The sequence below is a fragment of the Neoarius graeffei genome, chromosome 10 (genome assembly GCF_027579695.1).
Source record: "Neoarius graeffei isolate fNeoGra1 chromosome 10, fNeoGra1.pri, whole genome shotgun sequence".
Classification (NCBI taxonomy): Eukaryota; Metazoa; Chordata; class Actinopteri; order Siluriformes; family Ariidae; genus Neoarius; species Neoarius graeffei.
Window position 1 is genome coordinate 85,209,640 of NC_083578.1, and position 14,126 is coordinate 85,223,765.

Consider the following 14,126-nt stretch of genomic DNA (forward strand, 5'->3'; position numbering starts at 1 on the left):
TTTAATGAGAGCTCTAAAATTATATTGTCCAAGCCCATTATTTAGCCTCCTAGGGCTTAGCGGTCACATGCGTGGACAGCACTTTTTAGAAATTCGGAACAAGAATCCACATATGTGGACATACTTTTTCTCTAAAAGTACATCTTATCAAAAGATGATGCTTAGTTTTTATTCTAATCAGATTCTAATAAGCCCAAATAGCAAAGAGAAATAAAAAATGCATGTAAAAAAACAGCTTGGGCCTTAGGAGGTTAGTGTACATATTTCTGTTGTACTACAGTAAAGCAGATTTATCATTTGCACAATTTGTCAAGGAGTGTTGTACATTGAAATGCTTGAGAAACTACTCAGAACTGTTCAAAGATGATTTTTGTTTTGCTTGAAAACCATTCAATTTGTATAAGTTTAAAATTTGACCTGCTGTCTACCCTATTACAGTGGATATAAAAAGTATACACACCCCGTTTAAATGATCGGTTTTTCTGATGTAAAAAAATGAGACCACGATAAATAATTTCAAAACTTTTCCCACCTTTAATGTGACCTATAGCCTGTACAATTCAATTGAAAAACAAACAAATATGTTAGGGGGAAAAACATAAAAAATAAAAAAAAATGTACAGTAAGCTGGTTGCATAAGTGTGCACACCCTTAAACTAATACTTTGTTGAAGCACCTTTTGATTTAATTACAGCATTCAGTCTTTTTGGGTCGGAGTCTATCAGCCTTCCACATCTAGACTTGGCAATATTTGCCCACTCTTCCTTGCCAAAGCGCTCCAAATCTGTCAGATTGTGAGGGCATCTCTTGTGCACAGCCCTCTTCAGGTCACCCCACAGATTTTCAATTGGATTTAGGTCTGGGCTCTGGCTGGGCCGTTCCAAAACTTTAATTTTCTTCTAGTGAAGCCATTCTTTTGTTGATTTCGATGTATGCTTGGGGTCATTGTCGTGCTGAAAGATGAAATTCCTCTTCATCTTCATCTTTCTAGCAGACACCTGAAGGTTTTAGGCCAAATTTGACTGGTATTTAGAACTGTTCATAATTCCTTCCATCTTGACTAAAGCCCCTGTTCCAGCTGAAGAAAAACAATCCCAAAACATGATGCTGCCACCACCATGCTTCACCGTGGGTATGGTGCTCTTTTGGTGATGCGCAGTATTGTTTTTGCGCCAAACATACCTTTTGGAATTGTGGCCAAAAAGTTCAACTTTGGTTTCATCAGACCATAACACATTTTCCCACATGCTCTTGGGAGAGCTGATTTTTTTTTTTTTGCAAAATTTAGCCGGGCCTGGATGTTTTTCTTTGACCCTACCTCATAGTCCAGACATATGGGAAATACGGGAGATTGTTGTCACATGTAGTACACAACCAGTACTTGCCAGAAATTCCTGCAGCTCCTTCAGTGTTGCTGTAGGCTTCTTGGCAGCCTCCCTGACCAGTTTTCGTCTCGTCTTTTCATCAATTTTGGAGGGACGTCCAGTTCTCGGTAATGTCACTCTTGTCCCATATTTGCTCCACTTCTTGATGACAGTCTTCACTGTGCTCCATGGTATCTCTAATGCCGTGGAAATGTTTTTGTACCCTTCTCCTGACTGATACCTTTCAACAATGAGATCCCGTTGATGCTTTGTAAGCTCTCTGCGAACCCTGGCTTTTGCTGGAGGATGCAACTGAGTAAATGTCTGAACTTTATTTGGGGTTAATCAGAGTCATTTTAATTGATGGCAGGTGTGAACCCAAAAACACTGAATGCTGTAATTGAATCAAAATGTGCTTCAACAAAGTATTAGTTTAAGGGTGTGCACACTTATGCAACCAGCTTATTGTACATTTTTTATTTTTTATGTTTTTCCTCCTAACAGATTTGTTTGTTTTTCAATTGAATTATACAGGTTATAGGTCACATTAAAGGTGGGAAAAGTTTTGAAATTATTTATCGTGGTCTCATTTTTTTTTACATCAGAAAAACCTATCATTTGAATGGGGTGTGTACACTTTTTATATCCACTGTATGTTAACTACAGGAATCTATACTTGTCTATTAGCAAAGAAAACAGGCGTACTGAGTTAAATAATGTGCAATTTGGCTAAAATTACCTCGACATGCTTTTTTATTTTAAAGGAGATGAAGTTAATACCTTCTAGGGATGCAAAGAAGTCACCTCAATTTCTACAAGTCTTTTGCTTACTCCAGCATTTTGAAACATTTTTCTGAGGAGCGTTCATCCTTAAGTTCAACACTAAACACATTGTGTTCCATGAGAAGGCCATCAGTAATGATGAACTGGTATAATAGGTGTTTTTTGGACAGTTTTTATACACTAATACAATTGATTAAGGGCTTTGAACTGAAATTATTTCACTGGATGCAAAATTGGGCCCATTCAGTTGATGTATAGCATACAGTCATTGGCTGGACAAGAGAAGAGATGTTCGAGATTTGTAATAATTCTCTCTGTCTCTTCGTCGAGTTACATGTTGATCCTGAGAAGCAGTGATGCTTTCTGCTCTCCGGACCTGCCTGATCCATCCTGATGCCCTACTTCTAGCTGGAGTCTTATCACATCGCTCCTGTAGAGGACAGCCCCATATGGACAGTCGAAAGTCGCACTTGGAAGTTGGCTTTGGACACTTACAGTTTTGCTATGATGGCTGAGGATGACAATCGACTTGCTAACTTTAGGACTGCAGTTGTCATGAACAGTTTTGTACTCAAGTTTCCATCAATGAACAGTTTATAACGTCAACAAAACAGACTTCATGTTAGAACTATAATGAATTTCCTGGTTTCACAGTTGTACTTTGTGACTCTATAGGACACAGTTATAGAAGCGAGTTATTTATAATCACACTATCTGTTATCACCCAGATGAGGATGGGTTCCCTTTTGAGCCGGGTTCCTCTCAAGGTTTCTTCCTCATGTCATCTGAGGAAGTTTTTCCTCACCACCGTCACCACAGGCTTCCTCATCAGGGATAAATTAGGAATAAAATTAGCTCATGTTTAAAGCCTTTAATTTTCTGTCAAGCTGCTTTGTGACAATGTCTATTGTTAAAAGCGCTATACAAATAAACTGACTGACTTAAGAGATTTGTAATATTTTGAAAGTCTATACAAGGAAGGACAGAAGTAGAAAGAAAATGTTCTTGGAAATGTAGTTAAGTAAAACGCCATGCATTCGATTTAAATGTTAAGTATACAGTACATACACCAAAATAAAATTTTATTATAGTAGCAAAGTACAACTACCCAAGTATTTTACACCCTTGGCAACAAGTAACCTCAGTAAGGAGTGGAGATGTTATCTGCACTCGTTTGCAATCAGAACAGCTCTCACTTCTCGTTTTCACTCATCAGTCTGGTTTTGTCTGTTCAACATTACACACACTTGGATTACATTCCTATCCTGTGCTCCTCCCAGGATGTTCATTTGCAATCTGTTAGTCCACAACATTCTTACAAAACTCTCAGTACTGTTTGTCTTTACTCTTCTCCACCTGAATACAGCAATGATTTATAATCACACTATTCAGGGTCACCTGGATGGAGAATCAGTTCTCTTTTGAGCCTGTTTCCTCTTGAATGTTGTCTTTTGCAGAAGGAAGTTAGTGGTGGTGGTGGTGGTGATGGTGGGGGGGTTGGGCAGAGGATGTTGGGGGGGGGGGTTTCTACACCACTGTCTCCTTTGACTTATTCGTTTGTTAGAGATCTAAATATAAATCTACATCTGGATGTCTGTCGAACTGCTCTTTGACAAAGTCTGTTCTTAAAAACTGTATACAAATACAATGGATCTGAATCCACTCTGTCAACACTTGTCTGCATAAGATCATTGTACCTTCTCAAGTCAAATCAGTTCTCAAGTCAGATCAGTTCTCAAAAAATTACTTTCTTCAAACACACATGCAACATGTTTATTGTTAGGCCAAAGACACCAAACTCAAAGCCACAAACAGAGTGTATTTGCGTAGAGCCGTGCTGGGAATTATAGTGAAAGTTGGAAGCGAAATAGGTCTTTACATTAATGCCTCAAAAACTGAATACATGATACAATTCTGCACTCTTTGAATGGTGAAGAAATAAAATCAAGGAACGATTTCAAATACTTGGTAAGTTTCATAGCTGAATCCAAGAAAGATATGGAGTCCAGAATAGGAAAAGCTTGCGGAGTGCTGAACGGCCTTGATAAGGTATGGAAATCAAACCTTCCACAGAAGATGAAAAGGGACTTCTTCGGAGCAGCAGCTGAATCAAATCTTGTGTATGGTTACATTACATGGACAATGACAAAATCAATGGAGAAATCAATAAATGGTGCAAACACTAGAATGCTTCACGCTGCACTCAACATATCATGGAAACAACACATCACAAGTAAAGAACTTTATGAAGAACTTCCCTAAATTTCAGAAACCATCCAAAAATACAGTGCCTTGCAAAAGTATTCATCCCCCTTAGTGTTTGTCCTGTTTTGTTGCATTACAAGCTGGAATTAAAATAGATTTTTGGAGGGTTAGCACCATTTGATTTACACAACATGCCTACCACTTTAAAGGTGCACATTGTTTTTTTTTTAAATTATGACACAAACAATGATTAAGATGAAAAAACAGAAATCTGGAGTGTGCATAAGTATTCACCCCCTTTCGTATGAAACCCCTAAATAAGAGCTGGTCCAACCAATTCACTTCACAAGTCACAAAATTAGTTGATTAAGATCCATCTGTGTGCAATTAAAGTGTCACATGGTCTGTCACATGATGACTGTATAAATCAACCTGTTCTGGAAGGACCCTGATTCTGCAACATTACTAAGCAAGCAACATGAAAACCTAGGAGCCTCCAAACAGGTCAGAGACAAAGTTGTGGAGAAGTATAAATCAGGGTTGGGTCATTAAAAAATATCCCAAACTTTGACTATCCCATGGAGCACCATTAAATCCATTATAGCAAAATGGAAAGAATATGGCACCACTACAAACCTCACAAGAGAAGGTCACCCACCAAAACTCACAGACCGGGCAAGGAGGGCATTAATCAGAGATGCAACAAAGACATGAACAATAATGCTGAGGGAGCTGCAAAGATCCACAGCAGAGATGGGAGTATCTGTCCATAGGACCACTTTAAAGGAACAGTCCACCGTACTTCCATAATGAAATATGTTCTTATCTGAATTGAGACGAGCTGCTCCGTACCTCTCCGAGCTTTGCGCGACCTCCCAGTCAGTCAGACGCAGTCAGACGCGCTGTCACTCCTGTTAGCAATGTAGCTAGGCTCAGCATGGCCAATGGTATTTTTGGGGGTTGTAGTTAGATGCGACCAAACTCTTCCACGTTTTTCCTGTTTACATAGGTTTATATGACCAGTGATATGAAACAAGTTCAGTTACACAAATTGAAACGTAGTGATTTTCTATGCTATGGAAAGTCCGTACTATAATGACAGGCGTACTAACACCTTCTGCGTGCTTCGACAGCGCATTGATATCTGAGCTCCGTATCAATGCGCTGCCGAAGCGCACAGAAGGTGTTAGTATGCCTGTCATTATAGTGCGGACTTTCCATAGCATAGAAAATCGCCACGTTTCAATTTTTTTAACTGAACTTGTTTCATATCACTGGTCATATAAACCTATGTAAACAGGAAAAACGCGGAAGAGTTTGGTCGCATCTAACTACAACCCCAAAAAATACCATTGGCCATACTGAGCCTAGCTACATTGCTAACAGGAGTGACAGCGCATCTGACTGCGTCTGACTGACTGGGAGGTCGCGCAAAGCTCGGAGAGGTACAGAGCAGCTCGTCTCAATTCAGATAAGAGCATATTTCATTATGGAAGTACGGTGGACTGTTCCTTTAAGCCATACACACCACAGAGTGGGGCTTTATGGAAGAGTGACCAGAAAAAAGTAATTGCTTAAAAAAATCACATTTGGAGTTTGCCCAACAGCACGTGGCAGACTCCCTAAACACATGGAAGAAGATTCTCTGGTCAAATGAGACAAAAATTGAACTTTTTGGCCATCATGGGAAGTGCCATGTGTGGCGCAAACCCTGAGAACACCATTCCTACAATGAAGCATGGTGGTGGCAGCATCATGCTGTGGGGATGCTTTTCATCTGCAGGGACAGGAAAGCTGGTCAGGACTGAAGGAAAGATGGATGGCACTAAATACAGGGCAATTCTGGAGGAAAACCTGTTTGAGTCAGCCAGAGGTTTGCGACTGGGACGAAGGTTCATGGTCCAGCAGGAAAATTACCCTAAACATACTGCTAAGGCTACACTGGAGTGGTTAAAAAGAGAAGCATTTAAATGTCTTGGAATGGACTAATCAAAGCCCAGACCTTAATCCAATCGAGAATCTGTGCTGTAACTTGAAGATTGCTGTACATCAACACAACCCATCTAACTTGAAGGAGTTGGAGCAGTTTTGCCTTGAGGAATGGGCAAAAATCCTAGTGGCTAGATGCACTAAGCTAATAGAGACATACCCCAAGAGACTTGCAGCTGTAATTGTCGCAAAAGGCAGCTCTATAAAGTATTGACTTTGGGGGGTGAATACTTATGCACACTCCAGATTTCTGTTTTTTCATTTTAATTATTGTTTATGTCACAATAAAAAAAACAATGTGCACCTTTAAAGTGGTAGACATGTTGTGTAAATCAAACGGTGCTAACCACCCAAAAATCCATTTTAATTCCAGCTTGTAATGCAACAAAACAGGACAAACACCAAGGGGGATGAATACTTTTGCAAAGCACTGTATAGACTGAGATTTGCAGGCCATTGTTGTCACAGCAAAGAAGAACTCGTAGCTGATGTGATCTTATGGCAACCACCTCATGGGAAATGTGCCAGAAGAAGACCTGCAAAAACGTACATCGACCAATTACTTGAAGATACTGGGTTCACATATGATGAACTCCACATTGCTATGGCCAACAGAGATGATTGGAAGACTCGTGTCAATGGATGCTGAATGAAGTCCTCGTTGCAGTAAGTAAGTGCTGGGAAGCTATGAAAGTAAGTGCTGGGAATAAGTCAAAGTTTTGCAATAATAATATAGTATACAGGATTTAAATCTTATGTCCAAAATCCTTTGTTTATCCATCACCAAATGTAATGCCGTCTATCTCCATTTTGGAGATGCTCAGACCCAGTCATCTAGTATCACAATTTGGTTCTTGTCAAAGTCGCTCACTTTCGCTTGCCCATTTTTCCTGCTTCCAACACATCAACTTCAAGAAGTGACTGTTCTCTTCTCTTGCTGCCTAATATATCCCACCCCTCGACAGGTGCCACTGTAATGAGATAATCAATGTTATTCGGTTCTTCACCTGTCAGTGATTGTAAGTGAATGGTTTAAGTAAATGAGTTTTCTATTCTTTTCTCAAGGAAAACATTTCTCAAAGACAAATTCTTGTCTCCCCTCCTAGAACTGCCACCTTATTGTGGTGGAGGGGTTTGTGTGCTTGAGCTATGTTGTCGGGGGCATTAAGCCCCTGTTAGGGTCTCCCAAGGCAGACAGGTCCTAGGTGACAGGCCAGACCAAGAGCAGTTCACCAAACCCCTTATGGATATTAAAAGAACGAGGACCGTGACGTCGCCCAGTATGGCGCAGCCGGGGCCCCACCCTGGAGCCAGGCCCGGGGTTGGGGCTCGTATGCGAGTGCCTGGTGGCCAGGCCTTTGCCCACGGGGCCCAGCTGGGCTCAGCCCCAAGCGGTGATGTGGGCCCGACCTCCTGTGGGTTCACCACCCACAGAGGTAGCCATAGGGGGCCGGTGCAGTGTGGATTGGGCGGCAGGGGCCTCGACGACCTGATCCCCGAACACAGCGGCTAGCTGTTGGGACATGGAATGTCACTTCACTCAGGGGGAAAGAGCCTGAGCTTGTGCAGGAGGTTGAGAGGTACTGGCTAGAGATAGTCGGGCTCACCTCCATGCACAGCTTGGGCTCCGGAACCCAGCTCCTCTAGAGGGGCTGGACTCTCCACTTCTCTGGAGTCACCCACGGTGAGCGGCGGCGGGCTGGTGTGGGTTTGCTTATAGCTCCCCAGCTCAGCCGCCATGTGTTGGAGTTTACCCCAGTGAACAAGAGGGTTGCCTCTCTGCGCCTTCGGATCGGGGAGAGGGCTCATGCTGTTGTTTGTGCCTACGGGCCGAATAGCAGTATAGAGTATCCGGCTTTCTTGGAGTCCCTGGGAGAGGTACTGAGAGGTGCTTAGACTGGGGACTCCATTGTTCTACTGGGGGACTTAAATGCTCACATGGGCGATGACAGTGACACCTGGAGGGGCGTGATTGGGAGGAACGGCCTCCCCAATCTGAACCCAAGTGGTGTTTTGTTATTGGACTTCTGTGCTAGTCACGGTTTGCCCATAACGAACACCATGTTTGAGCATAGGGGTGTCCATAAGTGCACGTGGCACCAGGACACCTTAGGTCAGAGGTCGATGATCGACTTTGTTGTTGTTTCATCTGATCTCCGGCCCTATGTCTTGGACACTCAGGTGAAGAGAGGGGCTGAGCTGTCAACTGATCACCACCTGGTGGTGAGTTGGATCTGCTGGCGGAGGAGGAAGCCGGACAGACCTGGCAGGCCCAAATGTATGGTGAGGGTCTGCTGGGAACGTCTGGCCACGCACTCTGTCGGGGAGGTCTTTAACTCCCACCTCCGGGAGAGCTTCTCCCAGCTTCCGAGGGAGGTGGGGGACATTGCGTCTGAGTGGACCATGTTCTCTACCTCCATTGTAGACGTGGCTGTTTGGAGCTGTGGCCACAAGGTCTCCAGTGCCTGTCGTGACGGCAATCCCCGTACCCGGTGGTGGACACCGGAAGTAAGGGAGGCCATCAAGCTGAAGAAGGAGTCCTGTCAGGCCATGTTGGCCTCCGGGACTCCTGAGGCAGCTGACGGGTATCGGCAGGCCAGGTGTGCTGCAGCTCGGGCAGTTGCGGAGGCAAAAACTCAGAACTGGGAGGAGTTCGGTGAGGCCATGGAGGAGGACCATCGGTCGGCCTCGAAGAAATTCTGGCAAACCATCCAGCGCCTCAGGAGGGGGAAGCAGCACTCTGCCAACACTGTTTACCGTGCGGGTGGGGAGCTGTTGACCTCGACTGGGGACACTGTCGGGTGGTGGAAGGAAAACTTCGAGGATCTCCTCAATCCCACCGTCACGTCTTCCATTGAGGAAGCGGAGGCTGATGACTCAGAGGTGGACTCGTCCATTACCCAAGCCAAAGTCACTGAGGTGGTTTGCAAGCTCCTCAGTGGCAAGGCACCGGGGGTGGATGAGATCTGCCCTGAGTATCTCAAGTCTCTGGATGTTGTGGGGCTGTCTTGGCTGACACGCCTCTGCAACATCGCGTGGTGGTCGGGGACAGTGCCTCTGGAGTGGCAGACCGAGGTGGTGGTCCATCTTTTTAAGAAAGGGGACCAGAGAGTGTGCTCCAATTATAGGGGAATCACACTTCTCAGCCTCCCCGGGAAGGTTTACTCCAGGATACTGGAGAGGAGAATTCGGCCAATAGTCGAACTTCGGATCCAGGAGGAACAATGCAATTTACGTCCTGGTGGTGGAACACTGGACCAGCTCTATACCCTTCATAGGGTGCTCGAGGGTTCATGGGAGTTTGCCCAACCAGTCCACATGCACTTTGTGGATCTGGAGAACACATTTGATCGTGTCCCTTGTGGTATTCTGTGGGGGATGCTTCGGGAGTATGGGGTTCGGGGCTCTTTGCTAAGGGCTGTCCAGTCCCTGTACGAACGGAGCAGGAGTCTGGTTCGCATTGCTGGCAGTAAGTCAGACCTGTTCCCAGTGCTTGTTCGACTCCAGCAGGGCTGCCCTTTGTCACCGGTTCTGTTCATAATTTTTATGGACAGAATTTCTAGGCGCAGCCAAGGGCCGGAAGGAATCCTGTTTGGGAACCACAGGATTTCATCTCTGCTTTTTGCGGATGATGTTGTCCTGTTGGCTTCTTCAAACCAGGACCTTCAGCATGCACTGGGGCGGTTTGCAGTTGAGTGTGAAGCAGCTGGAATGAGAATCAGCACCTCCAAGTCCGAGGCCATGGTTCTCGACCGGAAAAGGGTGGCTTGCCCTCTCCAGGTTGGTGGAGAAGTTCTGCCTCAAGTGGAGGAGTTTAAGTATCTCGGGATCTTGTTCACAAGTGAGGGAAGGATAGAGCGTGAGATCGACAGGCGGATCGGTGCAGCCTTCGCAGTGATGCAGTCGCTTTACCGGTCCTTTGTGGTGAAGAAGGAGCTGAGCCAAAAGGCGAAGCTCTCGATTTACTGGTCGATCTACGTTCCGACTCTCACCTATGGTCAAGAGCTTTGGGTAATGACCGAAAGAACAAGATCGCGGATACAAGCGGCTGAAATGAGTTTCCTTCGCAGGGTGGCTGGGCACTCCCTTAGAGATAGGGTGAGAAGCACAGTCACTCAGGAGGAGCTCGGAGTAGAGCTGCTGCTCCTCCACGTCGAGAGGAATCAGCTGAGGTGGCTCGGGCATCTCTTTCGGATGCCTCCTGGACGCCTCCCTGGGGAGGTGTTCCAGGCATGTCCTCCCGGGAGGAGGCCCCGGGGAAGACCCAGGACATGCTGGAGGGACTATGTCTCTCGGCTGGCCTGGGAACACCTCGATGTTCTTCCCGAGGAGCTGGCCGAGGTGTCTGGGGAGAGGGAAGTTTGGGCTTCCATGCTCAGACTGCTGCCTCCGCGACCCGGCCCCGGATAAGCGTATGAAGATGAGACGAGACGAGATGAAATTCTTGTCTGTGGTAATCACACAATTGCTACACATGCAGTAGATGTAGATATTAGGATTTTAAAAACTGCTTGAGTACGCCTTTAAAGGCGTACTCAATAAACTCAGTTCTTCTACCGTGCACGTTTTCCTCATGTGTAACAAATGAAGTCAGCTGTGAGCCATGTTCTCAGGATGGTACTGCTCCTGTGGTTTGTCCAGACCGGATCTCTGCAGAGAGAAGCTGTTCTCCATCTGCTTTCTACTCTCCAGGCCAGAAATGTTCTCACATAAACACACACACACACACACACACACACACACACACACACACACACACACACACACCCGCATACTGACAAACACAACCTCAGCATCATCTTTGTCTTGTGGAGTTGACGTCGATCATTTTTTCCCCATCAAGTGACGATGTGACAGTAAATAAAGAGGGATCCGCTGCGTGTCTTCTGACTGTGAGATGAGAAAAAGAAAAGGAGGAGAGATAAAGAATGTGTGTGAAAAATAGAGATACCTGGTCGTACATTCAGTAGCTTCTAAGGTGAGATGTGGCGGCTGAGTTGCAGCATCAATCCCAAATGCTTTCCTGATGGAGTTTCCTCTTCTGTCAGCTCAGTGAAGAAGGGATCAGGTGGAGGAGTGAAGGGGAAGAGGAGGGTGTTCTTCTCGCTGCGCTGTCGCATGGGAGTCATCAAAGGAAGAGTGAAAGGTATATGTTTGTGTGTGTGTTTGAAATGGGAACGAAAGTAAGGTGGAAATGCAGAGGGAATGTGATATTCAATAATCAGTGTAATGCAGTGTGTGTGTGTGTTTTCATGCTTTCACACTGGTGTTTCCCAGTATAAGAAACTCAAAGGTCATGTTCAATATCTGTCAGTCTCACCAGTTTTGGCATCCTTTCAACACCACAAGATGGCAGTGTTGTTATCAAAATCATCCCAATCCATCCATTTAGCAAGAATTCATGAATATCATGAATACACACGTTTATTTGGGTGTTTACCATATTTATGGAAAGATTTCACATTTTCATTCCACTCTTTTGGTAGCTGAAATTCTCTCACAGCTCTGTATTGCAACTTAGTGTTGATTTTCAAGATGGCGTTGCTTATGGAAGTTTATTTACTGCTCAAGTGTCATTCGAGCATAATTTTAGCCACATGAAGTCTTTTTAACAAAGTTACCAACACATCTGAGGAAAATGTTAATATGCTTGATAGTTCTGTCTCATTTCCACTTCTATCCTCTTTACATCCTGTATGTTTAAAAGACTTAATAGCTATGGACAGTACGAGCTAAAATGTTAGCTTGAGTCATTAGCTAGTTTCTGCTTAGCATCTATATGTTCCAGTTGACTGGACCTGGTAATCCTGTTATTTTAAATTAAGAGAGTTTGTGAGAGGGGCGGCACGGTGGTGTAGTGGTTAGTGCTGTCGCCTCACAGCAAGAAGGTCCTGGGTTCGAGCCCTGGGGCCGGCGAGGGCCTTTCTGTGCGGAGTTTGCATGTTCTCCCCGTGTCCGCGTGGGTTTCCTCCGGGTGCTCCGGTTTCCCCCACAGTCCAAAGACATGCAGGTTAGGTTAACTGGTGACACTAAATTGACCGTAGGTGTGAGTGTGAATGGTTGTCTGTGTCTATGTGTCAGCCCTGTGATGACCTGGCGACTTGTCCAGGGTGTACCCCGCCTTTCGCCCATAGTCAGCTGGGATAGGCTCCAGCTTGCCTGCGACCCTGTAGAAGGATAAAGCGGCTAGAGATAATGAGATGAGATGAGTTTGTGAGAGAAGAACCCAGAAACTCACTTCCTAGTAGGTCAACATTTCAAAGAACAAATGAAGATATAACCCCAAAAATGACTTCTCTGCAACCTTACATTTGCACTAGCGCTACAAGGCTAAGCGAAGGTAGTGGAACTCTATCTAGCTCATTGATAAATAGTTTTTTTTCTATAAATATCTGCCTCAAACCTCATCCAATTCTTCAGTCTCACAGACATGTTTTAGTACACAGTTGAACTTACTGTCTGATACAAACATGAACCAAACCTATTTATAATTTTGGCTGGGTTCTTGCCCGAACTGATAATCACATCATCAGTTTTTCTTTGGCTAATCAGACACAAGGTACGCCACCACAATTGCTGGAGCAGTTGGGGGTTAAGTGCCTTGCTCAAGGGCACTTGAGCCAATCCTGGTGGTCCAGGGAATCAAACCAGTTACCTTTTGGTCCCAAAGATGTTTCTCTAACCATTTGGCCATGGCTTCCCCTAACTTAACTAAACTAGACTAACCTAACTGTGTCACTAAACATTGCAACCTTATGGGGACGGCCATCTTAGACACTGAATTTCCTCATGAAATTATGACACTAAAGAATGTTGTTTGAAGCAACATTGGGGCATATATTTAAAGGAAAAAATGTGTGAGATTGATGTTCATTACTATATTGTCATAGTCAGTACAATATGTAAGATGTATGGGAATGCTTTTGCTAAATTGACATTCCTAGGTTTGTGTTCCTATAATCTCAGAAAATAAAGTACATTATTCTACCTTTAGGGCTACAATGGCTTGTCACTGGGGCAGAACCTTCTAAGGGACTTATTTGTACCCTTTAAGAAGAAGAAGCCAAGCCAAGAAGCCTTTATTTGTCACACATAGACCCAAGCACACAGTGAAATTTAACCTCTGCATTTAACCAATCTGAAGCAGTGAACACATACATGCACACACAAGTGAGCACACACACGTACCCAGAGCAGTTGGGGGTTAGGTGCCTTGCTCAAGGGCACTTCAGGCCAACGTTCAGGCCATGGCTGCCCCATGTTAACCTAACTGCATGTCTTTGAACTGTGGGGGAAACCAGAGCACCCGGAGGAATCCTGGGCAGACATGGGGAGAACATGCAAACTCCACACAGAAAGGCCCCTGTTAGCCGCTGGGCTCAAACCCAGAACCTTCTTTTTATGAAGTGACAGTGCTAACCACTACACCACCATGCTACCAGTGTAGAGAACTACTAGGGAACATATATGTACCTTTTTGGTCCTAAAAAGTTACACATATTTACCTTGAGATCCAATAATGAGGCCTAGGGTGTACATTAGTGTAGATTATACCTTGGGGGACAGAAATGGACTCCTACTGTACCCTTATTCCTGACAGTGTACTTGGGTTTTACACTGTTGGTAAAAGCCACCACTGGAATATTCGAGCATAAATTCATATATCCGAGATACGTGTTTGTGTCAGGCAGAAGATATAGACATAGAAGCAGAGAAAATTTTACCTTACAGGCATTTAGCAGACGCTCTTATCCAGAGCAATGTACAACAAGATTCTGACATACC

At 44.6% G+C, this 14,126-nt stretch overlaps 1 protein-coding gene across 1 annotated transcript in view; it reads left to right on the forward strand.

Moving 5' to 3' along the window:
• The first annotated feature begins 11,324 nt into the window (after positions 1 to 11,324).
• Positions 11,325 to 14,126, forward strand: part of grip2a (glutamate receptor interacting protein 2a) — an 85,084-nt gene continuing 82,282 nt past the window's right edge. The window contains 1 exon segment of the mRNA XM_060930920.1: positions 11,325 to 11,487. Within this exon segment, the coding sequence (XP_060786903.1) occupies positions 11,325 to 11,487 (163 nt within the window).